We start from the raw sequence: 19,923 nt of genomic DNA, 5'->3' as shown, positions 1-19,923 counted from the left end.
AACTAAGCTTCATAAGTGAAGGAAAAATAAAATCCTTTGCGAACAAGCAAGTACTCAGAGATTTCATCACCACCAGACCGGCTTTACAAGAACTCCTGAAAGAGGCACTACACATAGAAAAGAACAACCAGTACCAACCACTCCAAAAACACACGAAATGGTAAAGAGCATCAACACAATGAAGAATCTGCATCAACCAATGGGCTAAAGAGCCGGCTAGCATCAAAATGGCAGGATCAAATTCACATATAACAATATTAACCCTAAATGTAAATGGACTAAATGCCCCAATCAAAAGACGCAGACTGGCAAATTGGATAAAAAGCAAAAACCCATCAGTGTGCTGTATCCAGGAAACCCATCTCACATGTGAGGATACACAAAGGCTCAAAATAAAGGGATGGAGGAAGATTTACCAAGCAAATGGAGAGCAAAAAAAAAAAAAGCAGGAGTTGCAATTCTCATCTCTGATAAAATAGACTTTAAAGCAACAAAGATCAAAAGAGACAAAGAAGGACATTACATAATGGTAAAAGGATCAATGCAACAAGAAGAGCTAACGATCCTAAATATACATGCACCTAATACAGGAGCACCCAGATACATAAGGCAAGTTCTCAATGACTTACAAAGAGACTTAGACTCCCACACATTAATAGTGGGAGACCTCAACACACCATTGTTAATATTAGACAGATCAATGAGACAGAAAATTAGCAAGGATATCCAGGACTTGAACTCAGACCTGGACCAAGCAAACCTAATAGACATTTACAGAACTCTCCACCCCAAGTCCACAGAATATACATTCTTCTCAGCACCACATCACACCTACTCTAAAATTGACCACATAATTGGAAGTAAATCACTCCTGAGCAAATGTAAAAGAATGGAAACCATAACAAACAGTCTCTCAGACCACAGTGCAATCAAGTTAGAACTCAGAATTCAGAAACCAACCCAGAACCGCACAGCTTCATGGAAACTGAATAACTTTCTCCTGAATGTTGACTGGATAAACAATGAAATGAAGACAGAAATAAAGATGTTCTTCGAAACCAACGAGAATGAAGACACCACATACCAGAATCTCTGGGACACATTTAAAGCAGTCTCTAGAGGAAAATATAAAGCAATAAGTGCCCACATGAGAAGAAAGGAGAGATCTAAAATTGACACCCTATTATCAAAATTGAAAGAGCTAGAGGAGCAAGATCAAAAAAACTCAAAACCTAGCAAAAGACAAGAAATAACTAAGATCAAAGCAGACTTGAAGGAGATAGAGACACAAAAAACCCTACAAAAAATCAACAAATCCAGGAACTGGTTTTTTGAAAAGATCAATGAAATAGACAGACCACTAGCCAGATTAATAAGGAAGAAAACAGAGAATAACCAAATAGATGCAATAAAAAATGATAAAGGGGATATCACCACAGTTTCCACAGAAATCCAAACCATCATCAGAGATTATTACAAACAACTCTATGCACATAAACTAGAAAACCTGGAAGAAATGGATAAATTCCTGGACAGTTGCCTCCTCCCAAGCCTAAACCCGGAAGAAGTCGAAACCCTGAATAGACCAATAACAAGGTCTGAAGTCGAGGCAGCAATTAAGAGCCTACCACCCAAAAAAAGCCCAGGTCCAGATGGGTTCACAGCCAAATTCTACCAGACATACAAAGAGGAACTGGTACCATTTCTTCTGAAACTATTCCAAATAATCCAAAAAGAGGAACTCCTTCCCAAATCATTTTATGAGACCAACATCATCCTGATACCAAAACACGGCAGAGACTCAACAAGAAAAGAAAACTACAGGCCAATAACCATGATGAACATAGATGCAAAAATCTTCAATAAAATACTAGCAAGCCAATTATAACAGCACATCAAAAAGCTTATTCACCATGATCAAGTAGGATTCATCCCGGGGATGCAAGGTTGGTTCAATATACGCAAGTCTATAAATGTAATTCACCACATAAACGGAACCAAAGACGAAAACCACATGATTATCTCAATTGATGCAGAGAAGGCCTTCAACAAAATTCAACAGCGCTTTATGCTAAAAACTCTCAATAAACTAGGTATCAACGGAACGTATCTCAAAATAATAAAAGCTATTTACGACAAACCAACAGCCAATATCATACTGAATGGGCAAAAACTGGAAGCATTCCCTTTGAAATCTGGCACTAGACAAGGATGCCCTGTCTCACCACTCCTATTCAATATAGTACTGGAAGTTCTAGCCAGAGCAATCAGGCAAGAAAAAGAAATAAAGCATATTCAATTAGGAAAGGAGGAAGTCAAACTGTCTCTATTTGCAGACGACATGATTGTATATCTAGAACACCCCATCATCTCAGCCCAAAATCTCCTGAAACTGATAAGCAACTTCAGCAAAGTCTCAGGATACAAAATCAATGTGCAAAAATCACAAGCATTCCTATACACCAATAACAGACTTAAAGAGAGCCAAATCAAGAACGAACTGCCATTCACAATTGCTACAAAGAGAATAAAATACCTAGGAATACAACTAACAAGGAACGTAAAGGACCTCTTCAAGGAGAACTACAAGTCACTGCTCAACGAAATAAGAGAGGACACAAACAGATGGAGAAACATTCCATGTTCATGGTTAGGAAGAATCAATATCATGAAAATGGCCATATTGCCCAAAGTAATTTACAGATTCAATGCTATCCCCATCAAGCTACCAATGACCTTCTTCACAGAACTGGAAAAAACCACCTTAAACTTCATATGGAACCAAAAGAGAGCCCGCATAGCCAAGTCAATTCTAAGCAAAAAGAACAAAGCGGGAGGCATCACACTATCGGACATCAAACTATACTACAAGTCTACAGTAATCAAAACAGCATGGTACTGGTACCAAAACAGAGATATAGACCAATGGAACAGAACAGAGGCGTCAGAGGCAACACAACATATCTACAACCATCCAATCTTTGACAAACCTGATAAAAACAAGCAATGGGGAAAGGATTCCCTGTTTAATAAGTGGTGTTGGGAAAACTGGCTAGCCATATGCAGAAAGCAGAAACTGGACCCCTTCCTGACACCTTACACTAAAATTGACTCCAGATGGATTAAAGACTTAAACATAAGACCTAACACCATAAAAACCCTAGAAGAAAACCTAGGCAAAACCATTCAGGGCATGGGCGTAGGCAAGGACTTCATGACCAAAACACCAAAAGCATTGGCAACAAAAGCCAAAATAGACAAATGGGACCTAATCAAACTCCACAGCTTCTGCATGGTGAAAGAAACAGTCAATATAGTGAAAAGGCAACCAACAGAATGGGAAAAAATTTTTGCAGCCTACCCATCTGACAAAGGGCTGATATCCAGAATTTACAACGAACTAAAACAGATTTACAAGAAAAAAACAAACAAGCCCATTCAAAAATGGGCAAAGGATATGAACAGATACTTTACAAAAGAAGACATACATGAGACCAACAAGCATATGAAAAAATGCTCATCATCACTGGTCATTAGAGAAATGCAAATTAAAACTACATTGAGATACCATCTCACACCAGTTAGAATGGCGATCATTAAAAAATCTGGAGACAACAGATGCTGGAGAGGATGTGGAGAAATAGGAACACTTTTACACTGTTGGTGGGAGTGTAAATTAGTTCAACCACTGTGGAAAACAGTGTTGCGATTCCTCAAGGACCTAGAAATAGAAATTCCATTTGACCCAGCAATCCCATTACTGGGTATATATCCAAAGGATTATAAATCGTTCTACTATAAGGACACATGCACACGAATGTTCATTGCAGCACAGTTTACAATAGCAAAGACCTGGAACCAACCCAAATGCCCATCGATGATAGACTGGACAGGAAAAATGTGGCACATATACACCACGGAATATTATGCAGCCATCGAAAACGATGAGTTTGCATCCTTTGTAGGGACATGGATCAACCTGGAAACCATCATTCTCAGCAAACTGACACAAGAACACAAAATCAAACATCGCATGTTCTCACTCATAGACGGGTGTTGAACAATGGGAACACATGGACACAGGGAGGGGAGCACTATACACTGGGGTCTGTTGGGGGGACAGCGGGGGGTGGGGAGTTGGGGAGAGATAGCATGGGGAGAAATGCCACATACAGGTGAAGGGGAGGAAGGCAGCAAACCACACTGCCATGTATGCACCTATGAAACAATCTTGCATGTTTTTCACATGTACCCCAAAACCTAAAATGCAATAAAAAATAATAATAATAAATAAATCTGCTTGCTGTCTTATAACCTTCTTGTACTTGGATATTGATATCTTTCTATAGGTTTGAGATATTCTCTGCTATTATCCCTTTGAATAAAATTTCTATCTTTATCTCTTTACTGCCTCTTTAAGACCAATCACTCTTAGATTTGCCTTTTTGAGACTATTTTCTAGATCCTGTAGGTATGCTTAATTCTTTTTTATTATTTTTTGTCTCCTTTGACAGCATATTTGAAAATACAGTCTTCCAGCTTCCTAATTCTTTCTCGGGCTTGATCATTTTTGCTATTAAGAGACTCTGATGTATTTTTTGCATGTCAATTGCATTTTTCAGCTTCAGAATTTCTACTTGATTCTTTTTATCTATTTGAATTTCTTTGTTAAATTTATCTGATAGTATTCTGAGTTTCTTCTCAGTGTTACCTTGAATTTATTTGAGTTTCCTCAAAACAACTATTTTGAATTCTCTCTCTGAAAGTTCACATATCTCTTTTTCTCTAGGATTGGTCCCTGGTGTCTTACTTAGTTCATTTGGTGAGGTCATGTTTTCCTGGATTGTCTTGATGCTTGTGGATGTTTTTCAGTGGCTGAGGATTGAAGGTTTATTTATTTCAGTCTTGCCAGTCTGGACTTGTTTGTACCTGTCCTTCTTGGAAATACTTCCCAGGTATTTAAAGGGGCTTGGTGTTGTGGTCTACATTTTTTGGTCACTACAGCCATATCTGCATTAGGGTACACTCCAAGATCAGTAATACTGTGATTTTTGCCAGCTTGTAGAGGTACCTACCTCTTTGATGGTCTTGGATAAGGTCCAGAAGGATTATCTGAAGTACTGGGCAGAAACTCTTGCTCTCTTCCCTTACTTTCTCCCAAACAAATGGAGTCTCTCTGTGTGTGTGCTGAGCTTCCTGGAAGCTTCTTGAGCTTCCTGGGGGAGGAGTAACACAAGTACTTCTGTGGCCACCACCACTGGGGCTCTGCTGGGTCAGACCTGAAGCCAGTACTGCACTGGGAATCACCCAAGGCCCACCATTACCACTCCCTGGCTACCACATATGTTTACTCAAGGCTCTGGGGCTCTACAGTCAGCAGGTGGTGAAGACAACCAGGCTTGTTGTTGGACCACCAAGTTACCTGGGCCCTGGGTGAGTCCAGAGATGCCATCTGGGAGCCAGGGCCTGGAGTTGGAAACCTTAGAAATCTACTTGGTGCTCAATTTACTGCATCTGAGATGACACCCAAACCACAAGACAAAGGCCTTCCCACTCTTCCCCCACCTTTCCTCAGGCAGAGGAGTCTCTCCCCCTGTCCACTACCCACCATAGACCCATAAGGAATGCTGACAGGTGTACTAGGCTGTTCTTGCATTTCTATAAACAAATACCTGAGACTGGGTAATTTATAAGAAAAGAGGTTTAATTGGCTCATGGTTCTGAAGCATAACATTGGTATCTGCTTCTGGGAGGCCTCAGGGAGCATTTACTCATGGTGGAAGTTTGCAGGCACTTTACATGGCGAGAATGGGAGCAAGAGGGAGATAGCTGGTAAGGGAGGTGCCTCACTCTTAACCATATTTTGCAAGAACTCATTTATTATTGCAAGAAAGCACCAAGCTATGGAGAATCTGTCCCCATGACCCAAACGCCTCCCACCAGGCCCCATCTCCAACATTGGAAGTTATAACTCAACATGTGATTTGAGCAGGAACAAACGTCCAAACTATATCATACCACTTCTGGTCCTCCACGAGTCTCATGTACTTCTCACATTGCAAAATATAAGCATGCTTTCTCAACAGTTCCCCAAAGTCTTAACTTGTTTCAAAAGTCTAATATCTCATCCAAGACAAGGCAAGTCCCTTCTATCTATGAGTTTATAAAATCAAAAAAGGGTTATTTACTTCCAAGATAAAATGGGGGTATAGGCATTATACATTCTCACTGCAAAAGGAGAAGTGGGCCAAAGGAAAGGAGCGATAGGCCCCATTCAAGTTTGAAACCCAGCAGGGTGGTCATTAATTCTTAAAGCTCCAAAATAGTCTCTGAATCCATGTCCCACATCCTGGGCACACTGATGTGGGAAATGGCCTCCCAAGGCCTTGGGCAGCTCTACCCCTGTGGCTTTGCAGGGTTCAGCCCCTGTGGCTTCTCTCATGGCCTGGAGTTGAGTACCTGTGGCTTTTCCAGGTGTATGGTGCAAGCTGCCAGTGGATCTCCCATTCTAGGGTCTGCAGGGTGGCAGCCTTTTTCCACAGCTCCATTAAGCTGTGTCCCAGTGGGGACTTTGTGTGGGTCCTCTGATCCCCCATTTTCTCTCCTCACTGTCCTAATAGAGATTCTCTGTGAGGGCTCTGCCTCTGAAGCAGACTTCTGCCTGGGTACCCAGGCTTTCCCATACATCCTCTGGAATCTAGGTGAAGGCTGGCAAGGCTCCTTCGCTCTTGCTGTGCTCCTGCAATCTTAACACCACATGGAAACCACCAAGACTTATGGCTTATATTCTCCAAAGTGGCAGCCTGAGCTGTACCTGGGCTTCTTGGAGCCACAGCTGGAGCTGGAGTGGCTGGGATGTGACGAGCAGTGTCCCAAGGCCACACAGGGCAGCAGAACCCTGGGCCTGGCCCAAGAAACCATTCTTCCCTCCTAGGCCTCTGGACCCATGATGGGAGGAGCTGTCGTGAAGTTCTCTGAAATGTTTTCAAGGATTTTTTCACATTGTTTTGGATAGTAGCACTTGCCACCCCTTTAGTTATGCAAGTATCTCTAGGAAGCGATTGCTGTACAGCCTGCTGGAATTCCTCTCCATAAAAAGCTCTTTCTAATGTAGATTAGGTCTTTTCACATAGTCCCATATTTCTTGTTGACTTTGTTCATTCCTTTTTACCCTGTTTTCTCTGATCTTGCCTTCTCGTTTTATTTCATTGAGTTGATCTTCGACCTCTGATATACTTTCTTCTGCTTGGTCAATTCGGCTGTTGAAACTTGTGCATGCTTCGTGAAGTTCTCGTGTTGTGTTTTTCAGCTCCATCAATTCACTCATATTCCTCTCTAAGTTGTCCATTCTCGTTAGCATTTCATCAAGTCTTTTTTCAAGGTTCTTAGTTTCTTTGCTTTGGGTTAGAACATGTTCTTTTAGCTCACGGAAGTATCTTATTACCCACTTTCTGAAGGCTGATTCTGTCATTTCATCACACTCATTCTCCATCCAGTCTTGTTCCCTTGCTGGGGGGAAGTGGGGGGGACAGCGGGGGGTGGGGAGTTGGGGAGAGATAGCATGGGGAGAAATGCCACATATAGGTGAAGGGGAGGAAGGTAGCAAATCACACTGCCACGTATGCACCTATGCAACAATCTTGCATGTTTTTCACATGTACCCAAAACCTAAAATGCAATAAAAAAAAGCTCTTTCTTTCATTGCCACATAGCCAGCCTCCACATTTTTTAAACTTTCACATTCTGCTTCCTGTTTAAATATAAATTCCAGCCTTAAGTTATTTCTTTGCTCCTGCATCTGAGTATCAGCTGTTAAAAGCTGCCAGGCAACTCTTGAATGCTTTGCTGCTTAGAGATTTCTTCTGCAGTGAGCTGCGATCATGCCACTGCACTCCAGCCTGGGTGACAGTGTGAAACTCTGTTTCAAAAAAAAACAAAAACAATTTCTTCTGCCAAATATCTTAAGTCATGATTCTCAAGTCTGACCTTCCACAGACTCCTAGGCCAAGAACACAATGCAGCCAAGCTGTTTGCTAAGGCATAGGTTGGGTGACCTTTGCTCCAGTTTCTAGTAAGTTCCTCATTTACATCTGAACCCTCATCAGCCTGGACTTCTCTGTTCATATGACCATCAGTATTTTGGTCACAGTAATTTAGCCAGACTTTAAGAAGTCCAGAACTTTCCCACACTTTTCTGTCTTCTTCTGAGCCCCTCAAACCCTTGCAACCTCTGCGCATTGCCCAGTTCTAAAGTCACTTCCACATTTTCAGGTGTAGCAATTTTCAAGTATCTTTATAGCATTTCCCCACTTCTCGATACCAATTTTCCAAGTTACACTACTCTTGCATTAATATAAATAAATACCCAAGACTGGATAATTTATAAGAAAAGAGTTTTAATTGGCTTACAGTTCTGCAGGCTGTACGTCAGCATCTGCTTCTGGGCAGGCCTCAGGGAGCTTTTCTTCATGGCGTAAGTGTGCAGACACTTCACATGGCAAAAGTGGGAGCGAGAGAGTTGTTGTGGGAGGTGCTACACACTTAAACAACTAGGTCTTGCAAGAACTCACTCATTATCATGAGGGCTGCACCAAACCAAGAGGAATCTGCCTTCATGACCCAAGCAGCCCTTAACTCCTGCCAAGCCCCGTCACCAACACTGGAGATTCCAACTCAACATGAGATTGGGGCAGGGATCAATTTCCAAACTATGTCACCAGGCTACTGTCAGTGTCCACTTAAGGCCCAAGAATTCTTCAGCATCGTAGTGAATGCTGCCAGCCCTGGGACTCACCCTTCAGGGCAGTCGGCTCCCCTTGGGTTCAGGGTATGCCCAGAAATGCCATCCAGGAGCCAAGACCTGGAATCAAGGACTCTACCCCACTGTGGCTGAGCTGGTGCCTAAGCTACAAGACAAAGTCCCCTTTCCTCTTCCCTCTGCTTTTCTTAACCAGGAGGAGTCTCTTTTAATAGACACTACAGCTGTGAGTGTGCTGGGTCTAACCTGAAGCCAGAACATCTCAGAGTCTCACCCAAGGCTGATGGTGCGTACTACCTGGGTACTGCTGCTGGTTATTTAGGGCCCATGGGCTCTTTAGCCAGCAGGTGATAGGACTGAGTTATTCCCTTCAAGGCAGCAGGTTCCCTTCTGGTCCAGGCTGTGTCCAGAAATGTCTGGGAATTTGGGTCTGAAATGAAGGCCTCACAACTGCCCAGTGCCCTATCCTACTATGGCTGAGCTGGTATCCAAGCTGTCATTTCTCTTTACTCTTCACTCTCCTCTCCTCAAGCAGAAGGAAAGGCCTCTTTCAAAGCTGCAAGCTATGCTGCCTGGGGCAGGTGAGGGGTGGCACAAGCACTTCTTTAGCTGCCCCATCTGGTGTCTCACTAGGTCATGTGCCCACCGTGCCGGGTCCACTAGCTCTGAGCCCAGCACAGCACTTGAACTCACCTAGGAGTTTCAGTCCTTGTGGCCTAGACTGCCTTTCCAGTTTATTTCAGGCCCCAGAGTACTTTATCCTGTGCTGATGAGGCTTGCTGAAATTTGGATTCTGAGTCAGCTACTGGGATGGGCAATTTTCCTCTGGCTAGGACTTGTCTAAATGCTCCCTTCATTGGCATTAGTTGAGTTTTACCCAGTGTTGGCAGCACTGAGTTTCAAGACAAAGTCACACGGTCACTGCATTCTCTCTCCCCTAAGCACACAGAGTCTCTCTCTACACTGTGTGACCACTGCTGGGGGATGGGAGGTGGTATCTGCAACTCCAGTCTTTCCTGCCCTCTTCAGTGCCTCTTTCAGTGATATGAAGTTAAAACCAGGTGCTGTGATGGCTCATCTGATTTTTGGATCTTATGAAGGTGCTTTTTGTGTGTAGATAGTTGTAAAGCTGGTGTTCTCGCAGGGAGGATGATCAGCGTAGGTTTCTATGGAGCCATCTTGCACTGTATCCTCTATACCTATCTTTTGACAGTTTCTATCAAGAAAGAATGTTGAATTTTGTTGAATGTTTTTTTCTACTTCTGTTGAGACACTCGTTTCTCCGTGATCATTTATTTCTTTCATTTTAAAATTAATTCTGTTAACACATTTTTATTTTGTTCTCTTAATGTGGTGTATCACACTGATTGATTTGCATGTGTTGATCATTCTTGTACCCCAGGGATACATTCCACTCAATCATGGCATATGTGCAGTTAAACTGGGTTCGCTAGTATTTTGTTGGGGGTTTCTGTGTCTATGTTCATCAGGGATATTGGCAGGTAGCAGTGGTTCCTACTTTGTCTCCAGAGAGGGGGGTGCAATTGCTTGGGGTCTGCTCAGCTCTGTCAGGCGGAGTCAGCATGGCAAAACCTGCATAGGTCCTCAGTGGGGAGAGGTGTCCAAAGTGGAGAGAGCTCCTGAAGGATCGCCTACTCTTCTTTCCCACTTTGAGGGGAAATTGCTGCTTGGAAGAGCCCTCATGGCACCTGCTTTTCCAGCCTGAGGAATGGAATAATGCCAGAAAAATGTTTCGTAGACGGGTATGCCTCATTTTCTTCTACTTCACTTTATTGTACTTTGAAGACACTTCACTTTTTACAAATTGAAGGTTTCTGGCCACCCTGCCTTAAGCAAGTCTATTGGTGCCATTTTCCCAACACCATGTGCACACTTCAGGTCTCTGTGTCAAATTTTGCTAATTCGTGATGATATATGGAGATGGAGCCTTTGGAAAATAACAAGGTTTATATGAGGTCATGAGGGCACCCTCACAATAGGATTAGTGTCCCTATGAGAAGAGACACAGGAGAGTGTGCCTTTTTTCTTTCTTTCTCTCTGCCATGTGAGCAAACAATGAGAAGGCTGCCATCTGCCAGCCAGGAATAGAGTCTTCACCAGAGTCCAGCAATGCCGATGTCCTGATCTCAGAGTTCCAGCATCCAGAACTATGAGAAAATTAATTTCCACTGTTTAAGCCACTCAGTCTATGGTGTTTTATAACAACAATCCAAGCAGACTAAGATTATATGAAAAAGGAGAGGATCTGGGGGCAAGAATGAAGGCGTCATGCAGAGATTAAAGTGCCTGTGGACTGCCAAATGGAGAACTCCAACAAGACGATGAACTGAACAATGTTCAGGAGCAAAGTCTGAATTTACATATTGAAAGGTCAACAGAATACAGGTGATCAAGTGAGACACTACTGCACACATAATACAATGGATGATATTAAGTTTTGATAAGGATATGAAGCAACTGGAAATCTCACCCATTATTGATGGAAACGCAAAATGGCACAGCCACTTTGGAAAAAATGTGATGGTTTCTTGTAAAATTAAACATCCACTTCCATAGAGTACAATAAGCACAGTTCTAGTTATTTTCCAAGGAGAAACGAAGACATATCCACACAATTAACTGTGTGCACATATTTATTATATCTTTATTTGTAATGGTGCGAATCTTGAAACAACTGACAGGTTGTTTCCTGCTCCCCGCTACATGCAAACCTTTTTATATCTGCTTTAGAGAACGTGCTTTAACCAATAATCCTTGTATCTCTTATGCTTTCAACCTCTCTTGTGGGGATCGCTCCAGCGTAGAGACCCCTAAGTGTCTCCGCCATAATGGAGTTTGAGCCCAGACACATTTCTCCCCTCCTGGACGCAGTCGAGCTAAGGGAAAGAAGGAAGTGCAAGAAGTTTGATTTTGCAGAAGTTTTCTGGTTCACTGATCTAACAGTTTGGCTGGGTGAAGGCTGTGTGGTTTCACTGCACATGCTATTTCTTGAAGTTCCTGCTCTGGACTTGTTTTATGACTCCGTTACCAGGTACCCACTGAAGCTTGTGACTATTCATATGACATTTGAAATTGTTACCTCTAAGATTTATACCTTGGTTTGACCATTGTAAAATTGATCTTGTTTCTGTGTTTCTGATTATCGGATAAGTAGAAAAGGTCACCTGTTTGTTTTATGGCTTCTTGATCAATCTTTATGACAGTTGATTGTATGCTTCTCCTTTTACTAGTTTTAACTTGAACCCTAGGCTTGCAATGTTGTGATTTTCTCTTCTCCTTTGTTGTAGTTACCTCACTAAGTAACCTGACGTCAGCCACTGCAGGCTAAAGGGTATATAATGAGACCCTGTGCACAAAATAAATTGCTGACTTGGGCAATCCTCGTCAGCCCTCCAGACCCCAAAACTTTCCTGTCGTTCTTTTCTTCTGCGCACTCTTTCTTCCAGGTATTGGGACCCTCTTGCTGGTCAAGAGACCCCCGGCAGACGTGCCGATCTCACGGACCGCAACACTCTCTTCTCTCTTAAGAGAGATAATAAGCCGCTAAACAAATGAGAATATACTCACACAATGAGGTGAGTATGGAATGGAATACTACTCAGTGAGGAAAAATGAACCTTGAGTGCAGAGACAATGCATGCAGGACTCTCTAAAGGATTACGCTAATTGAAGAAATCCAATTATAAAAAGTCTATGACTCAGAGCTGTATACTTTTATCAAACTCATAAAACTTTAAAATTATACCTTAATTAAACTTTTTTAAATGATGCCTTTAAAAATTAAATAAACTTGAGAAATAAAAATTATGCCTTTCAAAAAACAGTGCGAAAATAAATGAGAAAAAAAAAATATGAGATTCAGATTATCTGGAGCCCAGCCTGAGCTCCACCATGAACCCATTCTCTGCCTTTGGCAAGTCATCTGAGCTCCCTGGATCTTATTTTTCCCATCGACAATATGGTGACTACATTTTTTCTCATTTTGTGGTGACATTACAAGGCTGGAATGATGTCATGAATCTCATGTTTTTCTCAATAAAAGTCCAAGATACTCGACAGATGAAAGAAACCGTTAAGGACTGAGGTTATTTGTCCACCTCTGGCATTCTGTGCAATCCCTGAGGGAGCTAATTTTTAGGGCATCTAGGTGTTAATTAGCTCCTGAATAGAGTGCCAAGACAGATTGTCCTGGCCCCTGACGGGTTACCTTGGGTCAGCTTAGCACTCACTCCCCTCTCGACAACAAACCCCACTTAGGGCGCCCAGAGTGCTCACAGGAAGGTAACTCTCCCCCAAGCCCTTCCACTGCTCCAGACCCCTCATTTCCCTCCTTCTCAGGAAGGGTGGATGAAGATCATGAGTGATCTTCACATGGTTAAGGACTAAGTGATCCTTGGACCCAGTGGTGGTGAAATATAATGAGGTTTTCCACTCGGGGGGACTGGAAGGATGAAGGGCAGAACTGGAAAACAGGGAGTGAGAAGGGAGCTGACTGGGGTGATGGTGCAGGAAACCAAGAAAGTCTGTGGAGAGCCAAGGAGGCTGTTTAGGTTGATCTGTGCAGAGAAATCAGTGCAATCTGTATTTACAGAATCTTGTACCTCTATGTTAACCTAGAGATAATGCAGTGCAGCCTTTCATATCACAGAAGGGAAAATGAATATATGACATATATATATACACACACACACACATTATCTATATATGTGTGTGTATATATTCATATATATGGCAAAGGCCTTAAGACAGCAGGAGTTGGCAGAAAAAGAACACGCTCTCCATTCTCACTGGTAAAACAAATTACCCATCTTCAAGAATTTTTGTAAAGTTTATATAAACTAACATATAATGGAGTTAAATGGAGTAGCATTGCTACTAAAAGTTTATATTCAAGTAAACGTTAGCTTAGTGTCTTCTTTTCTTTTCTTTATTCCTTCCTTAATTTGTTCCTTCCTTCCTTCCATATTTTCTTCTTTCCTTTTTCCTTTCTCCAAGTTCCCAGTGATAGATAGGAGAAGCTTGTTTATAATACAAATAACACAAAAACATCTGAACTCCAACTCCAGAGCTCTTTCCATGGTGCTGAATTGTCCTTATACACCAAGAGACAGAGAGAGACAGGAAGACAGAGAAAGCAACGTGTTTCTCTGCAGAGAAAAGGAACTGTTTAGAGCAAATTCGAGGCCAGAGCCTGGAGTGAACTACGTCTCATATGGCCGGGCAGGGTGGGGAATAATTGAAATGAGAAGTGGACAAATCTGACCGGATGGAGAGATATGGCTCAGAGCAAGGTTGAACTCTGTCACTGTGCTGCACTGCTGTGATTTCAAACCCAGAGGGGGCTGGTCTTAATGTTAAACTGGGAAAATCACCTGTCAGGACATTTCCTAAGGTGGCAAGGGCTTCTCACAGATACCCTCTGCCTTCTCTCCAGAATAAATAACCTGTGTCAACAAATGGCCTGTCTCAGGGGTAACAGGAGTTGCGGTATTGGTGTTGTGTGTTTTTTGTTTTTGTTTTTTTTTGAGATGAGATCTTGCTCTTGTCGCCCAGGCTGGAGTGCATTGGTATGGTCTCGGCTCACTGCAACCTCCACCTCCCAGGTTCAAGTGATTCTCCTGCCTCAGCCTCCGAGTAGCTGGGATTACAGGCGGCCGCCACCATGCCCAACTATTTTTCTATTTTTAGTAGAGACAGGGTTTCACTATGTGGGCCAGGCTGGTCTTGAACTCCTGACCTCAGCTGATCTGCCCACCTCAGCCTCCCAAAGTGCTGAAACTATAGACAAGAGCCACCATGCCGGCCAGGGTATTCTTGATGAATCCCTTTGCTGCCTTTGGTCAGACTCCGTGGCTTAAATCCCAGCTCCCAGTTGGGAGGTAGACTCTAGAAGGTAGGTACCACCTGTGAGACACTGCACTTACCTCTGTCCCAAGAAGGATCAGCATCGGCCCAACAGAGTTTGAGGCCCACAAATGGCCAGCAGTTTCTGTAGAACAGGACAGAATGGGGTGTTGGGAGTAGTGCAGTCTCCTGTGTTAGGGTGTTGACATCATCGACATTCTTTGTCTTGTGTTACTCATTTTGAGAGGCCCTCAGTGTGACTTTGGGCAAATTCCTCCTGTTAATGGTTCAGTTCCCTGTCCCTTTCCCCATATGCAAGTACTAGGATGATTCAGGTTACTGTCCGTGTCATCGGAGGCAGGAAAAAACAATTACACACTGCAGTGCATCAGGAGGGCTTTGTTAGGGAGATGGGATGATGACCAGGACTTGGCCTTGCAGGATGCATTAACAAGTCATGCAGACAGCATGGCCCTGCATATGCAAGAGTCCAGAAGAACAAGGCTCCAAACACACTTTTCCAAATCTACCTGTCCCTGCCACAGCCAAGGACATTTTCCTTTATGAATCATCCCTCCATTGTCCAGGCACCTGTGGGATGCCATGTGTGATGGGGGGAAGCCAGATAAATGGCCCTGGGATTTCAGTTTCCCTTTTTCCCCTGGAAAACCTACTCCCCCCCACACACACACTGTGCACACACTAAGGTCATTCATTTTTCCGGTATCATTTACTACCAACATCTTCCCAGATGCTCAGGCCAAGAACCTTGGAATCATCTTTCCACCTTCTCTTTCTCTCACACCTCGAGCCCCAAAATACATCCAGAGTCCTATAAACATTTGGATCCAGAATCCAAATAATTATTAAATGAAAGGATGAATGAATGGAATCTTCCTTGAATAGTTGTGATGCTAATACCTGAAGTCTTAGAAATACGATTCTTCTCTTTATCACATATGATGTCATTTACGAAGCCTCGATATCAACATGTCTAAGTTCGTTAAGAGGCAATGTCGTGTCGCCCTCGCTCCCTCCCTCGCGCCGCCTCTTACTCACAGCGTCCCTTCTTTCTTTCTCCCTCAGCCTCCCGAGCACCAGCGCACTCTGACCCCAGGGTCCCTCCCCCGCCGCCAGCAGCCCATTCGGAGGGGGGAAGGAAGGGAAGAGGAGAGGAAGAGAAGCCCGAGCGAGCGACTACCCAGAAAGAGCCGGTGAATGGGCTTGTGGTGACCCCCGCCCCCACCCCACCCTCCCTTCCCACCCGACCCCCAACCCCCATCCCCAGTTCGAGCCGCCGCCCGAGAGGCCGGACCGTCGTCCTAGGAGGAGTCGCCGCCGCCGCCGCCTCCGCCATGGAGCTGGTCACCATCCTCCAGAAGACTGTGTCGCCCGATCGGCTGGAGCTGGAAGCGGCGCAGAAGTTCCTGGAGCCTGCGGCCGTGGAGAACCCGCCCACGTTCCTCGTGGAACTGTCCAGAGTGCTAGCAAATCTAGGAAACAGGTTGCCAGAGTTGCAGCTGGTCTACAAATCAAGAACTCCTTGACATCTAAAGATCCGGATATTAAGGCACGGTATCAGCAGAGGTGGCTTGCTATTGATGCTAATGCTCAACGAGACGTCCAGAACTATGTTTTGCAGACACTGGACACAGAAACTTCCCAGCCTAGTTCTGCCTCACAGTGTGTGGCTGGTATTGCTTGTGCAGAGATCCCAGTAAACCAGTGGCCAGAACTCATTCCTCAGCTGGTGGCCAATGTCACAAACCCCAACAGCACAGAGCACATGAAGGAGTCGACATTGGGAGCTATCGGTTATATTTGCCAAGATATAGACCCAGAGCAGCTACAAGATAAATCCAATGAGATTTTGACTGCCATAATCCAGGGGATGAGGAAAGAAGAGCCTAGCAATAATGAGAAGCTAGCTGCTACTAATGCACTCCTGAACTCACTGGAGTTCACCAAAGCAGACTTTGATAAAGAGTCTGAAAGGCACTTTATTATGCAAGTGGTCTGTGAAGCCACACAGTGTCCAGATACGAGAGTACGAGTGGCTGCTATACAGAATCTGGTGAAGATAATGACCTTATATTATCAGTACATGGAGACATATATGGGCCCTGCTCTTTTTGCAATCACAATTGAAGCAATGAAAAGTGACACTGATGAAGTGGCCCTACAAGGGATAGCATTCAGGTCCAATGTCTGTGATAAGGAAATGGATTTGGCCATTGAGGCTTCAGAGGCAGCCGAACAAGGATGGCCCCCTGAGCACACCAGGAAGTTTTATGCCAAGGGAGCAGTACGGTATCTGGTTCCGATCTTCACACAGACACTAACTAAACAGGATGAAAATGATGATGATGTTGATGACTGGAACCCCTGCAAAGCAGCGGGGGTGTGCCTCATGCTTTCGGCTACCTGCTGTGAAGATGACATTGTCCCACACGTCCTCCCTTTCATTAAAGAACACATCAAGAACCCAGATTGGCGGTACCGGAATGCAGCAGTGATGGCTTTTGGTTGTATCTTGGAAGGACCAGAGCCCAGTCAGCTCAAACCACTAGTTATACAGGCTATGCCCACCCTAATAGAATTAATGAAAGACCCCAGCATAGTTGTTCGAGATACAGCTGCATGGACCGTAGGCAGAATTTGTGAGCTGCTCCCTGAAGCTGCCATCAGTGATGTCTACTTGGCTCCCCTGCTGCAGTGTCTGATTGAGGGTCTCAGTGCTGAACCCAGAGTGGCTTCAAATGTGTGCTGGGCTTTCTCGAGTCTGGCTGAAGCTGCTTATGAAGCTGCAGATGTTGCTGATGATCAGGAAGAACCAGCTACTTACTTTTTATCTTCTTCATTTGAACTCATAGTTCAGAAGCTCCTAGAGACTACAGACAGACCTGATGGACACCAGAACAACCTGAGGAGTTCTGCATATGAATCTCTGATGGAAATTGTGAAAAACAGTGCCAAGGATTGTTACCCTGCTGTCCAGAAAACGACTTTGGTCATCATGGAGCGACTGCAGCAGGTGCTTCAGATGGAGTCACATATCCAGAGCACATCCGATAGAATCCAGTTCAATGACCTTCAGTCTTTACTCTGCGCAACTCTTCAGAATGTTCTTCAGAAAGTGCAACATCAGGATGCATTGCAGATCTCTGATGTGGTGATGGCCTCCCTGTTAAGGATGTTCCAAAGCACAGCTGGATCTGGGGGAGTACAAGAGGATGCCCCGATGGCAGTTAGCACACTAGTGGAAGTGTTGGGAGGTGAATTCCTCAAGTACATGGAGGCTTTTAAACCCTTCCTGGGCATTGGATTGAAAAATTATGCTGAGTACCAGGTTTGTTTGGCAGCTGTGGGCTTAGTGGGAGACTTATGCCATGCCCTGCAATCCAACATCATACCTTTCTGTGACGAGGTGATGAAGCTGCTTCTGGAAAATTTGGGGAATGAGAACGTCCACAGGTCTGTGAAGCCGCAGATTCTGTCAGTGTTTGGTGATATTGCCCTTGCTATTGGTGGAGAGTTTAAAAAATACTTAGAGGTTGTATTGAATACTCCAGCAGGCCTCCCAAGCCCAGGTGGACAAGTCAGACTATGACATGGTGGATTATCTGAATGAGCTAAGGGAAAGCTGCTTGGAAGCCTATACTGGAACTGTCCAGGGATTGAAGGGGGATCAGGAAAGCGTACACCCGGATGAGATGCTGGTACAACCCAGAGTAGAATTTATTCTGTCTTTCATTGACCATATTGCTGGAGGTGAGGATCATACAGATGGAGTAGCAGCTTGTGCTGCTGGACTAATAGGGTGAGTTATACCCTGCTTCTAAGAGCTGACTAGAACTACTCACAGAAAATGAGAAAACATGTAGTAAGTAATTTTGAGAGTAGCTTGGATAGCAACAATTCACTTTTTTGGCAGAGATTTCTTCTTTGTAGAACCCTTTATGTCCTGTTTTGAGTGTTCACGTGATATTTATTCCAGACCCTCAAGGTCTCTATTGCACTCCATTAAACTCTGATGTTGGTCAACAAATTGCCTCTGTTTAGTGACCTCTACTGAGGGTTTTATTTATCTCTGAAATTTGCTAAGAAACCCATAGCCAGCTTAGCACTGGTTTGGAAGGCTCAAAACATGATACTGGTATGGGTCCAAGAGCTCATTCTCAGCTGTGTTTATTTTGCACAGGGACTTATGTACAGCATTTGGGAAGGATGTACTGAAATTAGTAGAAGCTAGGCCAATGATTCATGAATTGTTAACTGAAGGGTGGAGATCAAAGACTAACAAAGCTGGCTCACGCCTGTAATCCCACCACTTTGGAGGCTGAGGTGGGTGGATCACGAGGTCAAGAGATCGAGACCATCCTGGTCAACATGGTGAAACCCCGTCTCTACTAAAAATACAAAAATTAGCTGGGCATGGTGGCGTGCGCCTGTAATCCCAGCTACTCAGGAGGCTGAGGCAGGAGAATTGCCTGAACCCAGGAGGTGGAGGTTGCGGTGAGCCGAAATCGCGCCATTGCACTCCAGCCTGGGTAACAAGAGCGAAACTCCGTCTCAAAAAAAAAAAAAAGACTAACAAAGCAAAAACCCTTGCTACATGGGCAACAAAAGAGCTAAGGAAACTGAAGAACCAAGCTTGATCTGTCACCATTGGGATGATAATCTGAGGACCCCCACTGGAAATCTCCAATCTTTTGAAAAACCTGGAAGTGAGGTGTGTGCACGGATGCTGAATGTTTGGGAATGAGAGGATGAGTGAGTGAGGCTTGAAAATACACCACATTGAAAATCCTGCCACAGCAGCAGCGCAGCCGCCAACAGCAGTGCTGTTAGTGAGCTAAGTAAGCACTGACTTCGTAGAAAACCATAACATCGGCCATACTGAAAAAGAGAAAACAATGGAGTTACTTATTAAAAAAAAAAAAAGAAAGAAAGAAAAAAGAAAGCTATCCCTTCCCAGGAGAGGCTAGAAGTAGCTTTTCTGTCTTTTGGCCGGTGCCGAGTGGAATGACTGGTTTGGGAGAGGAGGAGGGACTGGGCCATCTGTTGGCCTCTCACCTACAGCACTCGTATGAGCGGTGAAGTCCAGGGTGCCCTGGTGGGCACTTGCTGCACTATCTCCTTCATCAATGCTCTGACTACACAGTGGCTGTGTCTGTGCTTGACTTCTGTGGCCCTAATGTGGTCAACCACTTCTACTGTGACCTCCCACTTCTTTTCCAGCTCTCCGGCTCCAGTATCCACCTCAATGGGCAGCTGCTTTTTGTGGGGGCCACCTTCAT

The 19,923-nt window shown here is 44.1% G+C and overlaps 1 protein-coding gene across 1 annotated transcript; it reads left to right on the top strand.

The window, feature by feature from the left end:
* The first annotated feature begins 15,978 nt into the window (after positions 1-15,978).
* LOC105714395 (importin subunit beta-1-like) lies at positions 15,979-19,434 on the top strand. The gene is given in 5 exon segments (XM_021671308.2): positions 15,979-16,114; positions 16,117-18,190; positions 18,192-18,443; positions 18,825-18,927; positions 19,213-19,434. Coding segments are annotated over 5 exon segments (2,634 nt in total). The 3' UTR covers positions 19,282-19,434.
* Positions 19,435-19,923: the final 489 nt, after the last annotated feature.

Source organism: Aotus nancymaae, unplaced genomic scaffold (genome assembly GCF_030222135.1).
Source record: "Aotus nancymaae isolate 86718 unplaced genomic scaffold, 86718_ANA_hifiasm-v0.15.2.pri h1tg000018l, whole genome shotgun sequence".
Classification (NCBI taxonomy): Eukaryota; Metazoa; Chordata; class Mammalia; order Primates; family Aotidae; genus Aotus; species Aotus nancymaae.
The sequence above is the reverse complement of the archived record's forward strand: the minus strand, read 5'-3'. Positions and strand labels throughout refer to the sequence as shown.